This window comes from Phocoena phocoena, chromosome 9 (assembly GCF_963924675.1).
Source record: "Phocoena phocoena chromosome 9, mPhoPho1.1, whole genome shotgun sequence".
Taxonomy (NCBI): Eukaryota; Metazoa; Chordata; class Mammalia; order Artiodactyla; family Phocoenidae; genus Phocoena; species Phocoena phocoena.
Window position 1 is genome coordinate 37996228 of NC_089227.1, and position 21780 is coordinate 38018007.

General features: G+C 35.2%; 1 protein-coding gene across 1 annotated transcript in view; it reads left to right on the forward strand.

The window, feature by feature from the left end:
- The window catches only part of AGMO (alkylglycerol monooxygenase), a 331081-nt gene that overhangs the window by 134613 nt on the left and 174688 nt on the right, over nt 1-21780 (forward strand). The window contains exons 6-9 of the mRNA XM_065884138.1: nt 14824-14890; nt 17099-17164; nt 17255-17334; nt 20957-21091. Coding sequence (XP_065740210.1) covers nt 14824-14890; nt 17099-17164; nt 17255-17334; nt 20957-21091 — 348 coding nt within the window. The remainder of the gene's footprint in view (nt 1-14823; nt 14891-17098; nt 17165-17254; nt 17335-20956; nt 21092-21780) is intronic.

The window sequence follows — 21780 nt, forward strand, 5'->3', positions numbered from 1 at the left end:
GTCATCCCAGGCCAATAATTCTCAGTTACTGATAGTTGTTATTGGCTGAGATATCCCAAGGAAAATACGATTAAATGACATTTCTGTTTGTCTATTTACTTATTTCATTTTGTGTATCATATACTTAGCCAGTACTCAGTTTTTCAGCATTTTATTGTTATTAGATTTATTATTTATTTTAAAATTAAATTTACCTTATTTTATTGCATTATAAAAATGTTTGAAAATATTAAATTTTAAGCATCTTAACAAATATTATCTCATTAAATCTTCAAAGCAACTCTATGAAATACGAATACTATTTCCTCCAATTAAATATACTAAGTAACTTATTCTGGGTCATGTGATTGGTAAATGTGAAAGCTGGGCTTTGTATCCAGTAGTCAGGATCCAGATTCCTTGTTCTCATCCACTACACTATACAGCTTCCCTGTAGATGGGTCGTTTCTGATCCTAATGGTATAATAAAATAGCTACCATGTATTAAGCACTGAGTATCTGCCAAGCAAAAATTTTTCATTTAATTCCCATAAAATAATTTGAGTCACTAAAGACCAATTAAACTTTTACAGGTTGTAAAGAATGAATGTAAGTTCAAATAACTTCAGTTAATGGAGCTTTATTTTAAGGGGACAACATATAGAAGTACCTGTAGCAGGAAACCATACCAGAAATTTAACAGACAATTTTAGAAAACTGAAATTTTTATATTCACTAACTCTGTGAGCAAACACCGTCTCTTTTAAAGCTAATAATATTGAGATTCTACAGTTTATATAAGGTAACATAGCTGGCTCAGAGCTAATTTTTTGCCATTACTCACACATCGTACTTCTTCAAACAAAATTTTTATTTGATTACATCTCAGTATAGCCTGGCAGAATGCCACAGGGTTCATAAAGAATCAATATGGTACAGTGAAAAGATCATGGCTATTGGTTACTTGAGACAGAGCTCAGTTGTAATATTACCTATACCAAACTGCTGTGTGAACTTCACACACATCTACTTGTCCCTCTTAAAATTTAATCTATTCTCAGGCTGCTCCTGCTGAAAATTATTTGGTGATGTTCCATGGCTTGCTGAGTTAAGTCTAAATTTCTTGCATTTTATGTTTCTCACGTACTGCCTTTCAAATAGATTTCCTGGTATATATCCCATTACTTTCCATTCTGTACAATTCAGTCAAACTAGACCATTTCCATTTCCCAAATACATCTGATATATGATCATTGCAGTGCCTCTCCTTTTTATATTTTCTACATGTTGCTATTCTATACATTTTGCAAGGCCCAACTCCGTTCCCTCTTCTCCATAAAGTGTTTCCTTTATTAAGAGCAAACACATATGTAGCTCAGACCATGTGTCAGTCACTATGCTAAATATTTCACAAGATGTACTTATTTGATTATACAATGTATTTACTAATGCAACCCTGTTGTCCCCATTCAAAATGAAGAAATTGAACTACATAGAGATGAACTTGTTTAATGTTGTTGCAGCTAGTTTGTAGTAGATCTGTGGCTCAAAACCTGGTAAACAATTCTCTCTCCTTTCCTCCTTTGAAATCCTGTATCATTGATTTCACATCTCTTGGTAATGTCCCAGTTTGCCTGGTGCAGCCCCAATGTGTACCTTTTTTTTTTCTGGCATAATTGTTACTAGCACACCCTTTCACTCTCTTAAGGTATTCATTGTACACTTGTGTGTTTTCCTCCTAAACAGCTCTTTCGTCTCTCTTCCCCTTTTTGTTTCTACTGCCTCACCTTAATTTATGCTCTTATCATCTGTTACATAGATGGTTACTACAAAATTCCTTTTTTTTTCTATTCCTGCAGACTCTTTCCTCTCCTATATATTTGCATACAACTGTGGTGATCATTTTAGAACCCAAGCAGTATCAGGGCACACCCAACATGAAACAAACATCAGCAACAGAAGTTTTTAAATGGCTCTCTATTGCCTCCAAGATAGAATCAAACACCTTAAATACATACATAGATTTTAGCAGCCTTAGAATATGACCCTGCTTACTCTCCAGTCTCATTCCATTAGTTAGCCGGTCCAGCTAAACCACACTGCTTTTTGCTCCCTAAGCATGCCCAACACATTTTTTCCCTCTGTATTTGCATAGGCTCTCTCTGTGATACCTTTTTTCCAGACATTCCCCACGATGCAACTCAATTACCACTTCCTCTGGAATGTCACTTTTTCATCTCTTAGTTAAAGTTGAGTGCACTTTTCTTGACACTACCCCGTGTCCTATTTCCATATTGGCAGCTAATGATAAAAAGCATGGGCTCTGTTGGGAGGGCATAAATGAGGTAACATATCAGTTGTTGCACATAGGAAGCATCCAATTAATAATGGTGAAGTTTAATTCTTATACCACTGTATTGTATTTATTGCTTAACTCTGCTTCTTCCATTATTCTCTGAGTTCCTTGATAGCAGAAAGTGTCCCTCATCTATTATGTGAGCATCTATTTACGTGTATGTGTACATATATTATATAAATACATACAAACTTTAACAAAAACAAACAACAGTATTTAAATAGACAACTGTAACTTGCTGATAATAATTATTAGTGTTAGATATTAGTAAACATATGTGTATACATACTTGTATTTATATCTAGAATATACTTATGCCAGATCTCCCCTAATAGAGTGTAAATTTTTGAGGGTGATGATTACATATCTTTCGGAACTTGGGGGAATGAGTAAGTTCTATTTCAAAATATATGCTTTTGAAAGATACTTATTTTAACAAAAATCAACTTTCATGCTTTTTTTCTATCCAGTGCTTATTCCAATAGTACCTAATATCATAAACCTTTTGTTCTTGAAATAAGTTGAGACATTTCTCAGCACTTGTGCTCTCCTTACTCCCTTACTCTGTTTGACTTCTTCCTGAATTTCCGGTTCCAATTCTCTTTTCTTCTCTCAGTATTGTTCCTTCTTAGAATTTAATTTACTTCACCATTTTTAGGTTGTCTTCAAGTAATTGCATATTTAGTCTATAGCTCTAATACGAATTTTCTTATGGATTTAAGATCTATCTTTTGAATGTTTGACTTAACATATTCATAGGAATATTTGACACCACTCTGAGCCGACATTTCTAAAACATATTCCATTTCAGCTCTTCTCACCTCAAATCAGCCGTTCTTCTTTGTTTCCATTGCTACTTGAAGACAGTGTCAAGATCAAATCCTGGTGTCACCTTCAACTCCTTGATCTCTTTAGTAGCCTATACATGTTCTCTCTAGAAGAAATCTTCTGTTCTACAGTTACCTTTTAAAATAATTCACCCCCACCCTGCTTATTCTTGTATAAATTAGTAGTGCTTTTCCACATGTATTAGATATATAAATCTCTTTGAAGTTCATATGTTCAAAAAATATTTCTCAAGCAGCTACTCCGGGCCAAAGAGCGATTCCAGTTTTCTGACCTGGGTTGGCACCCTTTATTACTAACATTTTGAGGATCACAACCTCCTTCCAGAAACTGTTGGATTCTGGTGACTCTTTGCCAAAGGAAGAAACTTGACAAAATATCAAGAATTTTACTGAGTTTCCTGAAGATTATCAATAAACTGTTTAAAAATTCATAGATCACCATATTCAAATATCTGTTGTGAAAAGATTGGAATTGGAGGCCTTCAGACACAAGACATAAGATCGGAATCTATAACCAGAATTGAAGAGAAAGACATTTCAGGAACAAGGGAGTAGTAAAACATAATGGCATAAGGTTTTATAATCAAAGAGAAGTCTATCCTCTGTTAGAGGTTTGTACATCTTCTTCACTAGTGTGTTCCCAGAATATAAAAGGTACCTACTTAATAGGAGCTCAAGACATGTTTGTTGAATGAATGCGTGTGGACATTTAGGAAAGTTATTTAAACTCTCTGACATTGCTTCCAAATCTGTTAACTGAAAGTAGTCATACCTACCCCATAAGAGTGTTATTAGGATTAATGACATAGCATGTATTAAGTATATAGTCTGGAAAATAATACGCTTTCAACCAATAGCAATTATGAAAAAGCAAAAAAACCAACCAAAACAAAACAAACCCTGCATATTGGAACTGGTACACAGAGACAGAGCTAATAGAAGCAGGTATAACTGTTGCACGTCATCCGCATGCATCAGAATTATTTGTGCTTACTCAAGATATAGAATCATGGTCCCGTTCTGAGAACCACAGAATCTAAATCTCTGGAGAGCAAGAGTAGGAAACTTGAGCAAGCTTCCCAAGAGATTAGACTGAACATTGTTGTGATGAAGTTTGAGCATAACGAATGCAGGAGCTGAAAGTAAACTTCTTGAAGACAAAGACTATGTTTTATACGTCTTTGCTTTCCCATTGTCTTGAACTTGGATGATTATCAGTAAATATCTTTTTCATGAATGAATGAATTCATCATGTTAACCAGATTCTTTATAATATGTGTACATACTGAAGAGAAGCAGAAGGAGAAACAAGAAGAGAGTACCCATGGCAAAGATTTGGATCAGAGAGCATGTGCTGTGGAATGAATTGTGTTCCTCCAAAATTAATATGGTGAAGCCTTAATCCCCAAAGTGATGATATTTGGAGATGGAGCCTTTAGGAGGTAATCAGGTCTTGAAGGTGGAGCCCTCATGATGGGATTAGTGTTCATAGAAGAAGAGACAAAGAGGAGAGGATACAGAAAAAAGGTGGCTTTCACAAGATGCTAAATTTGCTGGCACCTTAATCTTGGACTTCTTCCCTTCTATCACTGTGAGAAATAAATGTTTGTTGTTTAAGCCACACAGTCTATTGTATTTAGTTACAGCATCCCAAACTGACTAAGACATGATGTACAGTTAAAAAATAAATAAATAAATCTTTAATAAATTCTGAGGGACAAGGGGAGAAGTTGTCCTTTAGCTTGTCCTTAGAAGGAAAATATGCAAATAGGAACAGGACAAATTAATTTATGACAAACAGATACTTGTAGCTTCCAAACAACTAATTGAGAAATCATGCTATGATATTTGACTTTAAGCAATTGGTATTTACAAATATTTAACAGACTAAAATTTATAATGAGTGACAGGAGATCTGACCTATGAGATTGTAAACATTAAAATGCAGATTTATATCTAATGCTTAGAAACTGCCAGGTACATGGTCAGTAATCACTGACATTTGTTGATTAATGAATGTAAAAGCGACACTGAAATTGGGAATATGATCATCATGGCAGACACAGTGTACTGAGCCTTAGAATGAGCCAAACATTTGGAGTTTGTGTAAGAACTACCTAAACTCTCAGTTTGTCAGTTACCTTCTTTTAACATGGTGTTACTACCACTAATAACAATGTGGTTCCTTTTCTCACTGAGTGACCAAATTGGTAAATATAAAATGATGTTACACAAGAATGAAGTTTTACATAGTTATGCTTATGAATATTTCCCATTTTTCTTAGGTCAATTTAATTGGTGTTGCTTTATAGAAGTCACTTGGAATCCACCTCCCTTTGAAGGAACACATTCAGCAGCTACTTACATTCATTTTTCTAAGGAAAAGTTAAAAGTGTTACTCAAAATGTAAGCTGAGATGAATTCAAATAGAATGCTACCTTGTCCACCTCTTGTCCTCTTGTTTGAGGAATAATACAATCATAAGTGACAAGAGTCAGCCTTCAAGGTAATTTATTACAAACACAGTTCTTTAAAACCCTTGTTTATTGTATAAACATAGCCAAGTCTCATTCTTCTTAAAACCAAGCTTTTAACTCTTTAACCCTGTGGTATGGATTCATCAAAAATTTACTCCCTATGAAGCTCTTTATGATCCCAACAGTCCTGATTCCTCCAGATTGTTTTATTTCCAAACTATAAATATTGTTTTTTCACTCCTTAGTGTGGAAATTCAGCTACCTCCATATTACATGCTTACTGAAGTAGAAAACTGCCTAATCAGATAGGAAAACATTTGGCTGTGAATAAATCAGCATTTGTCGAGGATTTCAAAGTGTGAAAGTAGGCAGACAAGCCCAGATCCTAAGAGCTCTGCTTTCTCTTGCTTCCCTGTAGAGAAATCAGAGGCTAATATGGCCTCCACTACCATCTGTCTAAATACTTGAATGTGTTGTCTTGAATTAACACAGCAGATCTAGTGGGGGGTATAATTAAGATTTTATTTTTACATTTCATCACCAGATGCTCTACAGTATAAATTTATCCATAAGTGTTCAGATTGATTAAGTTTTTAATAAGGAAAACAATGGGTGTTTAAAGATCAACTAATTCAGAACAAGAAGTAAAATTATTTTAATATGTTGACTTGTAGTATGTATGGATTTTATCCTTTTTCTAAAACTTTAAGTGAGGAATTGCTATAGATTTTTTTGAGAGAGAAAAACCTATTCATACATAAATATATATATACAAACAATAAAAATCTAACATTGTCATTCATTCTACCTTTAAATTAATAAACTACCTGCTAATAAATTGTAATTTCCATTGGTTTATTCTGTGACCTCTCAAAAGATCTTAACACAGTACTTTCCATAAAATATGCACTCAGTAAATACCTATTGAATAAATGAAACCCACATAGGTTGTTTTAATTTCCATACAGTCAGATGAAGTTTATGAACAAGGGAGAATTCTCTACAGCATTCTCTGGCAACAAGCAATGGGACTGTTTGCAAAGCAGCACTATAGAAAACTAAGCAAAAGCATATATCTCTATTAAGGGTAGTTTTCAGCTTGAGACCTGGAAAAGGAACTCAATTTGCTTCTTGTTAAATAACACTCGTGCCAGTTACATATTCAAATTTATTAAGCTCAAATGTCTCTGCTGTGCATTGTAATTGAAAACAAAAAAAAACAAAAAAAGAATGATTTTCTCATCCTTCCCACAAAATCACAAAATTTTACGAGAAAGATAAGTTTTTAGAAAAGCTTTGTTTCTGAAATCGCTTTACCTTTCCATTGAAGAGACGGTTGGACTGTAAATACGCTTCCTATGTGAAGTACCTGCATATCGCTTTATTTCTTTTTACTTCTAAAACCTAGTAAAATTCATAGAAATTCAATAAATGTTTGCAGAATGAATGGAATCCCTGACAAGAGACTTCTTGCTCTGATTATTTTGCAAGTACCTTTTAATAAAAGACTTTGATAAGGACTTATAAATACACGTTTTAATCCTCTGAAACAGATTATTTCCAACCCTAATAGAAAACCCTTACTGGTAGTTTGGTACCTAAAACTGTCATTGATTGGTATTTGAGTTTGTATTTAATATTTAGTATATATAATAAATATATTTAATAGAAATAAATATATGTATATACATTAATCTTTTTGTCCTTCAGGTTTTTTAATCTATAAATGGGACTAAAATACTGGAAGGCATTATTGAAAGGTCATAGAAATATTTATAATCACTTACTTTTCAAAAAGATATGCATGAGCCTATAGTTAATTGTAAAGATCTTTCCAAATAAAAGATTCTCCAAATTTTTAATATAAAAACACCCATGCATACACATATACATAGATAGGTAGAAAGGCAGATAGATAGATAGATAGTTGAAAGTAAGAAGGAAAAAGTTAAAAAGAGAGGAAGGAAGGAAAAAAGGAAAGAAGGAAGAAAGAAAGAAAATTAGATAAGAAAAAGGCAAGTAATCATAATATAACTGTTAGTCCATTTAATTTTAGTTTGGGTTTGCACTGAATCTTGCCACTAATTTACCTGAAAAGTTTTGCTGTTTTTAGTCTGCACTTCAAGCATATGTTTCTTAGTTAAATATAACATGACAGTGATCTTTATATCAGATGATAAATGTATTGGGAGCTGGCTTAGCATTTCCCTTAAATACTGATGCAGTGAAACCCAGAGGCCTGCAGTGGTATCGGTCCCTCTGGAACATCAATCACGCATGATGCTGTAAGGAGAAGTCTTGATTACTTAGAGTCAATGTCGTCACTGTAACCTATGCTCATCTGAATGCAGGCATTTTTCTGCTACAGAGATTTCATTTCACTTCACCCTCAACCCAGTCGCCCCTCAGCATTTATCATATTGTTAGCACATTCATTTTTATAATGAGAATTCTGTAAAGCACATGCTTTTTAAGACATATTTTCCCTATTATAATTTTTTCCTCTCAGACAGGATGTGTGAATATTTGTAAGCATCTCTTATTTGGAAAGAACTTTACAGATAACTATAAGCTCATGCCTTCTTTCTTAAAAGTAAGTTGTTATAAGAATTTCTGTGGCCTTTCAATAATATATTTTAGCATTTTGGTGCCAGTCTGCAGATAGAAAAACTGCAGGGTAGAAATGTAATACGGTATTCACATATTATTCCAAAATTGGGGAAAAAATAGAATTAAAGTTTTTAAAATTAGATTTAGAAAGTCTCTTCCCTATCCTCAATAGTCAAAATGAGGTGAGAGGAGGCAATTTTCTAAGCAATACAGACAAACGAAATACTTTTCTCTTGAATTAATCACTTTTGTTGAAAGGAAATCTTGTCATCCAACTTGACCATCCGGTAATTATTTCTGTATTCTTAACTGAACTATAAAAATCTAACCCATGTTTCCCAATCAGAAGAATCCGTGAAACTAATTAAGAAATGTATAGAATGGACTAAGTTACTTTTATAAGAAATAATTTCAGACAAGACACTAATTTAAAACACTTACTTTGATGCTTGTAGAGTTCAACTGTAAGTGATTTTTCAATTTCAGTTGGAAAGACCTATTGAGGTATGTTTTTCATGTAATGTAAGGTAGTGAGAAAACTTCTGAGAACTATATCATGGAAAGAATTAATTGCAATCGGTTCATAATAGACATTTAAATATTTGATTTACCACGTGTACTTAGTTTATCAATTTCCAAAGCCAAATGATTTCAGGCTGGTAACCTACGTACTATGAAGGTGTCATCACTCTTTTAGACTTGTAAGTTATCCAGCTCACTCAAAGTGTAACTGGAGGGTGGGTGGGGTGCGGGTGTCACGAGAACTCTCAAAGGAACTTTCAAAGGCACTTGATGACATGGAAACTACATTTTCTATTTCTGATTCATTTCATTGAAACTGAAGCCCACACAAACTGGTGCTAAGAGAGCATAAAGGTAATTCAAGAAATTCAGCTGCCGATGATTTTCATAATTCAATTATCTCATCATCTAGCCTCTGTGATTTTCTGTGTGTGTTTTGTTGTTGTTGTTGTTATTGTTGTTGTTAGCCCCTTTATTTTAATTATTTGTCTTAATTTTTCACCTCACTAAAACAAAAATTATGTTTGGACTCACTTTCCTGGCTTTAAACTCTAAGGACACGCCAGACTCATGTTTTGCCTGTAGCCTTGGCAGTAACTACCAGGCTCATTCCCTAATGCACCCCTTCCTCCAACTTCCCAATTAGAAGACAGAAATTATACAGAGCCTCCCTCCTGAACTACACAAGACTAGAGCACAGTAAGACATTCACACCCATGACACAGAGTTTCTCCACCTTGGCACTATTGACATTTTGAACCAGATAACTCTTTTTTTTTTTTTTTAACATCTTTATCGGAGTATAATTGCTTTACAATGGTGTGTTGGTTTCTGCTTTACAACAAAATGAATCAGTTATATATGTTCCCATATCTCTTCTCTCTTGCGTCTCCCTCCCTCCCACCCTCCCTATCCCACCCCTCCAGGCGGTCACAAAGCACCGAGCTGATCTCGCTGTGCTATGTGGCTGCTTCCCAGATAACTCTTATTTTCGGGGAATGTCTTGTGCCCTGTGGGGTGGTTAGCGGCACTAAAACCTACTACTCAGTAGATACAATAGCACTTTCCCCAGCTGAGACAACCAAAAATATCTCCAGACATTGCCACCAGTCCCCTGGGAGCATAATCACCCCTGTTTAAGAACCACTACTATAAAGGCAGAAGTGTGGAGGGCAGTAAAGTTGACTTATCTACCCAATATAATCTTGCTGAGAAATCACTATGTGCAAACCAATGTTGTATGTGCTGTGAGAAACTTCGAGAAGGGTGAGACCCAGTTTCTGTCTTCACAGAAATGAACACAAATAATTAGGACATAGGACAGACCAACATAAAAAGTAGTGGTATCTTGATATGTACTCAGAGAAAGGAAAACAAAATTCCCTTTAGAAAAATCCAGAAGAGTGCTTGGAAAATTTAACTAGGTCTTGGAGGTAGAGCAGGATTCCAACAGGTCAGGATGGGACATGAAGGTCTTAGAGGCAAAAGTAAGAGCATTGGGATCGGTCTTGAGGAAAAATGTGAACGGCTTTGAATTCCAGATGTTTTGGACTTTATTTAGTTCATTATGAAGATCCTTTTATTTGAGTTCATTTTAGTTTTGATGAGAGGAAATGACATGATGAAATGACATGATGAAACTCATGGTTCCTGTTCTCTTACTTTTAACTCTTCTTCCCTACATCCACCATAAATTGTGGAGAGAGAAATAAGGAGTTTGTGACCACTCCAGCAAATCCAGTCCAGAGCACTTCTGCTGGATAAAGGTTAATCAATAGAATGGATGGAGCCTATAATTATAAAATTGTTACTTTTATTATTTATTTATTTTTAATAAATTATTATTAAACAAGTAAAAGCAGCTTAAGAAACAATCTTTTTGGAAAACAATGATTTCACGAAATAGGCAGAAAAAAATGTTAAAGTTACTGTCTTTGAAGATTGGGTGGGAAATTAGCACCCAAGTTTTAATAATACAGAAACTAAAAACACAATATAAATAAGAAGGGCAAAGGCAACAACCTAAAGCACTCTGTTTAGGACATTGATTCTTAACCTTTGGGGACTTATGTATCCCTTTGAGTATATTGTGAAAATAGTAGTTTTCCCCAAGAAAATACCCATAGTCACATATTCATAAAATTTGGTATGACACTTCAGGGTGTTCTTGGCCTTCTGAAGCCCATAAATGGCCCTTCTAGACATCCATGGCCCTCAGATTATAAAACCCTGATAGAAAACTACAGGCTACAAGACACAGACCGTTGCTTTAGAGACCTAAGAAGCCCCAGAAGTGCCTAAAATACCATGAGCGCAATGTAGAAGCTGAAATTCCTGGGCTCTTTCTAAATAACTGGATTTCATTTTGAAATGTAGTCAAAAAGCACTTAGTTATCATTTCCCGTTAAAGTTCTAAAAATTTAGATTTATTTGATGGGAAAAGTGCTATATCTCATAAAGCAACATGATAGAAAAATAGAAGGATTACTGAGTTGAAACTGAGAAGACTTTAGGGCTTCTTCTAAGATGTTTAAACTTGGATTAGTAATTTAACTTCTCCGAGCTTCAGTTTTATGCTTTTTTGTAATAGAGTATTGCACTATATTATTTTTAAGTCCTCTATATGTTCTAAAATTTTATAATTTAAATTAACTCATCTAAATCTAAAAAAAGCAAGACAAATAACTTCTAAAAATGAGAATAGCTCCAATTATGTTCACAGTAAAATATTTTCGGGAAATGATTCAAAGCTAGATGCGGTTGAATTTCTAAATGACTGAATTTGCAAAAATGGGTGATAAGTCGTCACACTCAGCTCTTATTAGTTATTAATTACTTCTCCATGACTTTGAATCAGAAGGGTTTACTACAAGAGAGGTTCTGACTGGGCTGTCTGAATGATGAATCATTTCCCACACCAAGGTGGTCTTCCCCAGCTCCAAGGTACTCATAGGCACTACAAGGAAATTTAACTCTGGTTGCCTGTGTTATACTTGGCATTTTACTAAAAAAAGAAAAAAAAAAAGGAATTTTCAATATTGATATCACCATGCTTTAGCCTGCAGAAGCAAAAGATTTTCTTTGAGGAAAAGTACTTGACATTAAAAAAATAATGCCCTCAGCCAAGGCTCCAATCATCTGAATTCACTTACCATTTGTGGGGCTTTAAATCTGGCTGCACACACGCCGGGACCAAGGATTAGAAATGCATCTGGGTAGCAGAAACCAGTTAGTGTAGTCTCCTCTACCCCCTTTTGTTGTCTGTTTTTGTAACATATGTTAGCCACCAAAGACACAAACAAGGATAAAATGGTTTTCTCCTTTCCCATCTGGTTCTCTGCCAGAGATACAAAGCCTGAGCAGAGCATCAGATTTCAATGTCCTGACTGCTGAGAAACCCCCTTCTTGTTCTCTATCCGTCACCATTCTTCTTCTCAACAAATATTTTTTCCACCAGTACAAAGCAATGTAGTCCAATAAAATTAAGGGTTATTTCTACTTACTCCCCTCCCAATTTCTGGTCATTAATAGTGCATTTGTGGGATAATATTTTTGCCTCTTATTTCACAGGACTGTGGTCTGATATAAGGGCTATATATTCACCGTATTTTGAACTCCTGAAATTAAAAACTACAGAGATTTTTTTCATGTATAAATGAGTTCTGTTGTATGAATCAACGAAAAAGTCTTATGGATCAACAAAAAAAGTCTGTTGTTTGGATCCCATAATACATTTCTTATGGATAACTTTAAAAATGGCTATAGAACTCTAGATTAGAAAAGAGAGACAAGAAGAGAGAGAGAGAGAGCGAGAGAGGGAGAGAGAGAGAGAGAGAGATAACATATTACATATCCTCTGCATTGCAAACATTTGCATCCTTTGCATGCCTGTACCGTAATGGAAACCGAGAACCCCTTAGAAGCTGGGCAGCAGGGAAGGAGGCAAGGACTGTTTCTTTCAGGTGTGCAGTGAGTCTAATAAGGAGATGCTGGTGACACCTGCCCTATGAAGAGATGCAACATTGTTATGTGGCAGCGCTGCTGCTGCTTCTCCTTCAGGAACGTGCAGGACCCCACAAGCTGAGGACCGTGTGGCTCCTGCGGCTGTGCATGTCTGCAGAGCAATTGCAAATTGGGTGTTTCAGGGTCAGAGGTTGCCAAAAAAGTATTAAACCCTGCTATATAAAGAGTTACAACATAGATATGTGTTTGGGACTATAGGGCTCTATCAATATTAATATTTTCAACTGACTGAGCATTACTGTATATTACTAGAGTAGTAATTTCTTTTATTTAAATTTGTCTTAAAAATTTTAAAACATTCAGAAAAGTAGAGAGAATAATAGAATGAATGTTTCTAGCTCCATAACTTCAATTTAAAAATCATTATGCTATCTTGTAATAACCTATAATGGAAAAGAATCTGAAAAATAATAGATAATAGATAGATATGTATGACTGAATCACTTTGCTGTACACCTGAAATGAATACAACATTGTAAATCAACTATATTTCAATAAAAACACTATGATTTTGATTCATTTTCATCAGTTATTCTTTTTTTCTTTTTCCTTTTCATTGCCAAATATGATGAATCAAAACCTAGATCTCATGTCACGTATACTTTAGTTATACAGCTCTTAAAAAACTATTATATTTTCTCATGCAATGACAATGCCATCATAACTCCTAGTAAAACAGTATTTTTATCATGTCATACTATGTTTATAATCAGTTTTCTCTCATTGCCTATAAAATGTCTTTTATATTTGGTTTGTTCAAATCAGTATCTAAACAAGATCCCCACAATACATTTGGTTGTATGTATCTTAAATATCTTTTCATCTGAAGCAGTCCCAGCTCCCTGTTTTTTCTCGGACCACTGACTTGTTGCCAAATTCATGTCAGTGTTACGATTTCAGTGACTATTTTTCCCTTAAGTAGCATTTAACATATTACTTTATTCCTTATATATCCTTTAAATGGAAGTTAACTTTAAAGGTGAGTAATTTCTTAAAATATCGATGTATTGATTTTGTCATAAATAGGCTCTAAAAGATCTACTTATACTGTGATTAAAGAAAAGTAAAAGACTGTTATCTGCCATGGTTGATGGAAGAAAGAATAATGTAATTGAGATGAAAAGCGTTCCCACATTCTCCAGTATTAACTGTATGACATAATGGATATCTTAAATACGGCCTGCTGTTCTAATTTATGGTAACTACCTGGTTTCTACGCTCTTTAGAGTGTGCAGACTCGGGCATACGGGGTTCTTACTGAGAAATGTTGAGAGAGAACATTAGAGAATAATAGACGCGATTTTAAAGGTTCTTTAATTCCAAAAAAAGCCCCTTTACATATTTGACTTTGAATCGTGCCTCAGAAATGGACTGGAAGATGGGGCATCTACAGTAAGAGGACATTTAGGAGTCTATTTGAATAAGCAAGGATCACCGTAATGCAACTGCAATACTAAGTTACTGCATGACTGATTATTGGGTGAAACCAACTCCAGAAAACAAATATAATACTGGGATTCCCTTCGCCTAGTTCTGCTCTGTTAACATAAGTCATCAAAGACATAGCTGATGGATGAAGAACATAAAGTGACATGAAACTTAAAGAAGTATGCCGTGGCAATAGTAGCATCTAAATACAGTAACATTTGTAATCCTCAGAACATTATTATGTAGATACTATTATTTCCATTTTAAAGATAAGGAATCTGACTTATAAAAAGCTTAAGTAATTTCCCCAATACCACATAATAATAAATAGAGGATTCAGGGACTGAACTGAGGCAGTCAGTTCACTACTCTTAACCTCACTACTATACTATATTGTCTCTTAGAATATCGTGATGAACTAATTGTTATCTTTATATGAACACCAGAAGATAGAGAACCTTCTTCGGACTCCGATGCCAACCATGGAACTAGCAATATTTCTTAACCCATATGGGATTTTAATGTGAGTACTTAAATATTATATATAATTTAATAACTATGTTCCTTTTCTTTTAAACAGGTCATCGATAACCTTGGTCCTTTGGAACTGATTCTTAATACTCCTAGCCATCATAGGGTTCATCATGGTGAGGAAATTCGATCTCTTCTTTCATTCCTTCCTCGTTTCTTGAAAAATGACATTATTATTTTGTATCACTTCAGCACAATTACCCAGCCTAGTCACCACACACTGCAAATAGGCATTTGCTTCTTCCTTCGTACCTGGACAAACCTAATCTATAACGAAAGGACTGGAGGAAAACAAAACAAAACAAAATCCTCTCCATAGCCGACTTTTGAATTTCCTTTTTGCTTAGCTCTCTTCAGATGTAATGGAAAAAGGAGTTAACCGGCTGAGGGGGTACACACTTCATATTGTGAGGAGCTTGTTGAAAGTTACTCCTTGACCCCACGCTGAGGGTCATTCCTGTGTACAGTCAGAGTGTCTTGGTCTTAAAAACTGTTGGTATTTAAGGAAAACTTAATAAACAACACTTCACTTCCCTGCCTAAATTCTATGAACAAATTCAACATACACTGCTTTTTCCTGACAAAGAAAAAAATTCCATGTGACTAGTGCCTAAGGTTTAAAGACACTAGCTTAAGAAATAACAGAAGTATTTACATTTGCGCACCAAAAGACCTGTAAAGAGTGTGCATGTTGGCATTATTTGTATTAGGTAATAGGAAAAAAAGATATAATTTGCATGTTTGTCAGCAATAGAACAGATACATTGTAGACTATTCATGTAATGGAGAACTATATTGCAATGAAAATGTCCAAACTATTATAACATGTAACGGCATGAATAAATCTCACAAATGGCATTTTGAGAGAAGGAAGCTAGTAAGAAAATATTAAATATTATTGTTCTGTTTTTATAAGTGTCCAGGCATCACAGGCAGTAGTACTGGCACACGTCAGGCGTGCCTTCCCAAGGTGGGCAGGTCCCTTTCTCTGGGGCAGGGAGCAGAGCAGAAGCACAAGCTCCTCCAGGTGGGGAGAGGGTGGGGTCCTGTGCACATGTGCAGTTTCCCCTTCCAAACTCCACAGTCATACCTCCACCACAGGGAATTATTACTGAGTTGGTGCAGAGGTCAAGAGCATTATGCTCTTGCTGTTCTCTCCATATTAAAGGAAACACAAGGACTGGAGAGAAACATGTCCACATTGAAAAAGAAATAGTTGCTAGTTTCCTGTTTGGCCTTAGAGCACCTTCGCACGCATGTTGCTTTATGTCAGGCATTCTCAGCCTCTGCACTATTAACATTTTGGACCAGATAGTTCTTCACTTGGGAATGCGGGGTGAGCGTGCGGGCTGCCCTGTGTATGATAAGATGTTGGTCTCTACGTATTAGATGCTAATAGTATCCCTTCCCAGTTATTGACTCTTAACAGTGTCTCCAGACATTGCCATATATTCCCTGAGGTTCAAAGTGCTCCCTCACCCAACTGGGAGCCACTGTTTAGCCTACGCTACGTGTGGCAATGAATGGTGGATCTGTGTAGCCAGCCCCACTCTACTTTTGTACCAGGGGAGAATTTTCCTTGTACCTTTACGTTCATGTGTACATTTGCATGTATAGAAGATGTGTAAAGAAATGAGGACACGTGGAGACAGTTGAATTTATTGGAGTAGTGGCTTGGTGGATTAATATTCTTTTTCCTTTGATTTACAGTCGTGGATATGATTGTGTTTATTTAATTTTTTTAAGTTAGGAAACTATGTCCAACTATTTAAATTTAAACTACTATTTAAGTATTTGGGGCATCAAAATATCATGTATGTTTTGAGTCAATGAATATAATCAAAGGTAACTTAATTTTTACTTATGTCTTTTGTGATGAAAAAAATAGGAAAGTCTTACTGTAAGTGGAAAATTTTCTTCCTGGAAAAGAGGCGGTGAAAAGGTGTAAAGATCACATCAAAAAAATGCATGTATTATTGATATTTATCTTATTTCATATTGCCTTTTGTTCTGGACCATTTAATTTTTAATTATTGCTCTTTAATAGTCCTAAAAAAAAGAATTACTTAGAATTATCCCAGATTTTTAAAGACCAGAAAAATTGTGAACGATGCTTTTTTTAAAATTCTGGGATAATTCTAAATATCTATGACTTTAAGGAAGTCTTTGCTCTTTTTAGTAAGATCAATTGGAAAATAAATACTCAGTTTACTAGCAAATAAAGTCTAGTGTTATCAGTGAAAAGATATTTTTAGGAATGTCATTGTTTCAAAAAGTATAACTTCCGTTTTCAAAAAACTTTTTAAAAATATTTTGTCTCATAGGCAGAAATCGTTATTGCATAGACAAAAATTTTGCTGGAACTCTTATTATATGGGATAGAATTTTTGGTAAGTAAAAACTATGAGCATTTAAAAAATTAAATTAGCTCCTTCATTCACAGAAAGTCAAAAATCATATCGTTGTTGTTTATCTTCCAGGAACATTTGAGGCAGAAAAGGAAAAAGTTGTATATGGTCTAACACATCCCATTAATTCATTTGAACCTTTCAAGGTGCAGGTAATGTACTTGGTTTTATTTCTTCTGAATTGATTCCATCCTTTTATAAATTTTATATTTGAAAAAAAATCAGCTGTTGAAAGGTGGAAGTACATTACACTAGCCTTAAAAATTATATATTTTAACTGTAAAAGAATTTAGAAATAACTGGCACTCAAAGCCTTGAATCAAATTGGGCAGAATACATTTGAAAACAATTCATTGTAAGAATTTTAAAATATGTCTGTTACCTAGAATTAAAAGAAATAGCTCTTTAGCAAACATACCCTTTCTCAGAATAGACCTGAAATATATTCATGTATTCAGAAGGAGCGGTAGTAAAATGTATAATTAAGGCTGATCCCAGAGTAAGAAAAATATTTGCTTCAAGCCTGCATGACTCTGGTTAGAAATTCAGGGTGAGGCCTTTGCCCTGCTCTTCTTGGACGGAGGTGTCAGGAGCTATAACGGGTTGGTTAGGTTTGCACGTTGCCTCACCTGCTAAGACTTGTTGCCCTGGACCAGTTTTCTGTCAGACATGTGGTATTGGTTGTTCGCTGGTCTCAATGGTTGGCACTAGAGAAATGAGGAATGTCTGTGAAGCTCTGATCCGTCAGTAGCAGAGCACCGCAGACACTCCCAGGGGTCGGGACTAGTAAATGAGAAAAAGATAAAAATGCTTGAAAAAATGAAGAGGTCAGTCAATGACAGCTCCGTCCAGGGGACTGGATATACAGCATTCAGAAAGGGAAAAAAGTACAGGTTCTTGTTGGGTCTGCTTTCAAAGCTACTTCTTCAAGGTTTTTAAAGAAAGTTAAAGTAACAAAATAAATGGACATTTATTGAACTTTTACTATGTGCAGGACATTGCTAACAGCACACATGTTTAATTTAACCATTACTAAAACCTTATAAGGTAGTGGTTCTCTTTAGCCTCAGTTTTTTGGTGGATGAAACTGAGGTTCTCAGGATTTAAATAATTCACCCGCCTAAACACAGTTTTGTCAGATGCTAACCTAAGTGGGGTGGGTTGAAGGCCAAGCCCCAAACTTGATTAACTCAATTTTCAAGTGAAAGGCATTTTTATGTCGCTGTTCAGAAGAGAAAAGTTGATTCTTTCTCTTCTTTCTTCTCAACTAGTGGCATTTCTCTCTCTGTCTTTGGTTCTCTTTCTTTTGATTAGGCATTACCAAGAATATGATAGATTTTTTTCAGGAGAATACTAACAAACATTTCCAGGTACTTCCTTAATAATAAACATTTCTAGGTACGTTCTTTATAGAACTGAAATCAGTTTCAAGATAATACATTAAGAGCCACTTCTTCACTGGGCCTGGTCTTGTCTTCATAATGTAGAGATTAAGAAGTAAATACAGCTTGGTCTCTGCCCTCTAGGAGACAGCCTTTCAAACTTAATGTGCATATGAATCATGGGAGGATCTTATTAAAGTAGGGTTCAGTGGGTCTGAAATCTGGCCAAGGTACTGTGTTTCTAACAAGCTCCCAGGAGATGCCGACACTGCTGGTTCATGGCAATCCTTTAGCTAGCAAGGCTTTGGGAGTGTACACACATGGAGGAAAAGGGGTTCGTATTCGAGATACAATAAGAAGTTGAAAACTGCATCACATGAGCTGCACAAGGAGTTGGATGATTAGGATTTGGAGACAAAATATTAAATCACAGGTCTTTATGAGTTGCTGCTAAATCTGCCCTCATGTAAACATTGCCTTTAGCATAATAGTTGTCACAACTGTGTCTAAGTTTTAGTCTCCTACATACTCACTTATATTGTAAGAAATATCAAATCAGCAAGTTGTAATAATTAGGAGTTCCTAAACCTACACAATCACGTATTTACTTTCACTTGTACTCCTTTGTATTAGCTAAATTTCTCACCCTCCCATCAGAGGCATCAAAAGCACCTTAGGATGGCCCCTGTTAGATGGAGAGGCTTTTTTCCCCTCTAATACTAGGTATAGACCATTCATTTTGCTTTCCTTTGGAGTCCAAGAGTTTCAGGGCATTGGAAGACAAGTAAGTGAGAAAGTACTCCTTATTTAAAAGCCCTGTATTCTCATGGTTTGTGTCTAGAATGATAGCAGTAAGATTTCAGTCAGGTTTTTTTTTTCTTTTTTTTTTTGGTGTTGTGTCTCTGTTGCTGCGCGCAGGCTTTCTCTAGTTGTATCGAGTGGGGTCTACTCTTCACTGTGGTGCGCGGGCTTCTCATTGTGGTGGCTTCTCTTGTTGCAGAGCACAGGCTGTAAGCGCACAGGCTTCAGTAGTTGCAGCACGTGGGCTCAGTAGTTGTGACATGCAGGCCCTAGAGTGCATGGGCTTCAGTAGTTGTGGCACATGGGCTCGGTAGTTGTGGCGTGTGGGTTCTAGGGTGTGCAGGCTTCAGTAGTTGTGGCGCATGGGCTTAGTTGCTCTGTGGCATGTGAGATCTTCCCAGACCAGGGATCAAACCTGTGTTCCCTGCATTGGCAGGTGGATTCTTAACCACTCTGCCACCAGGGAAGTCTTGTACTCAGTTTTTAAAATAACAAAACAGGTAAGTATATTAATGCGTGTTGTAACATTAATTTTCTGTGTTATTATTATTGCAAAGCCTCAGGATAAGTTTCCATCTAATATTTCCTTTTTCTTTAAAATCAGCTCAGCTAAATCCTACATTGTTGCTTAATTGCTTCAGATTCCTTATTATAATATTTCAAGTAATTTTAAAAACAATTTTTATAATGCTAGCAGTTTAAATTCTGTAAGAGATAGTGAAAATACCAATGAGACCACAAATTCTGATAGAGCCATAACTTCTTTCTACATTAATTTATCACTACATGTATAATAGAACTCATTTCGAGAGTCAACAGCTGATGCCCAATATCTAGGATTATTTTTAATCCTATGATACATTTTTATAACATATATGATATGTATAGCTATTTATCCTAATAGCCAGTATTTGTTGAGTCCTTGTCATGTGTGGGCATACTTTTAGCTTTATACATATCAAATGTGTGTTATTTAAAGAATGTGAATTCCTGCTATAAGCCTCAAGGTAAACTTCTGACTCAGCAAACTTCCTATTACAGAATGCGGTCTATCTATTTAATCCTCAGAGGTCTACCATCAGAAATGGTTTTGAACATTTTTTCTTAAAATGAGGTGTTTGTCTGTAATTCAATACATTAAATTAAAGATTATTTTAAAAATATATAACAGATATGCAATATTTGTATGATTCCATGTTCAACTTTAAAAACCATTTAGCGAGATGTGGCTGTCGAGTGCCCAGGCTGCTAGTTAAATCCATTGGAAGCAAATTCTCTGAACTCACTTTTTATTCTTTGCTAATTTTCTAAACAATTGCCCTATTATTAAATTTCCTGTTTATAATTTTGTAGAGCTTCAGAAATATTGACAAGAACACATTTAAATGTAAAGGTATGCAGAATGCATAGAATGAATTTCAATTTATAATGCAATTGCATATTAATCAATATTAGCAAATTATACATAACCTATATATTAAAGAATAATTTGTAAGTTACATTAAACAATAAAATAAAATCCATGATTTAATGTATTTAATCTTTTTTGTTATGGTCTTATCTTAAATAGACTATATTTTTATTCTTCTAGTTCCACCATTTACTTACCATATGGACTACATTCTGGGCCACACCTGGATTCTTCAATAAGTTTTCTGTCATATTTAAAGGACCAGGATGGGGTCCAGGTAAACCAAGACTTGGACTGAATGAAGAAATTCCAGAGGTAATTAAAGCTCATGAATTCTATGATGGCGAATATTAATTTCATATTGTCAGGTCTACAGCCAGCCTGTAATACATGCTGACTTCATGCAAATCTGAAAAAAGATGTTCCCTTAGGCAGATACAGCCCTGTAATGTGTAAATTAATAAGTGGACACCACCTAGGGACCATTAAGAGGGGTGCCTTCTCCCAGACTGACACTGCCTCTTACTGGTTTGGGGCAGAGCAGCAGAGACTGGTTTTCTTGGCTCAAACCCACAGCCGAGAGCCTTTGTGTAGTGCAGAAACCACGCAGACACTTATGGATCCATCACAGAGAGCCTTAGAGAAGATTCAGTCGAGCCTTCATTTTGTCCATGAAAAACTGAGGTCTCCAGAACAAAAGGTCTAAAGTCATACGGAAATGATGTGGTTATTAGATTAGATTACAACTTTATTCATTTCTTAGTGGCGTAGTAGCATTAAGTACAGAAATCCCATGAAAAACTAAAAATAAACAAGGTAGAGGTTTAAAACACTGAAAATCAAATGAAAAATTCAGTTTCAATGTGGAATTTCTCTTATGAAATGGAGGAAAAGGAATTTCTTTCCAATCATTTAGGATACGTATTGAGATTGCTTATCAAAATAACTGTCATTGATAGTAATATAGAAACAATAAGCTACTGTTGATTTCAAAGATAATTATG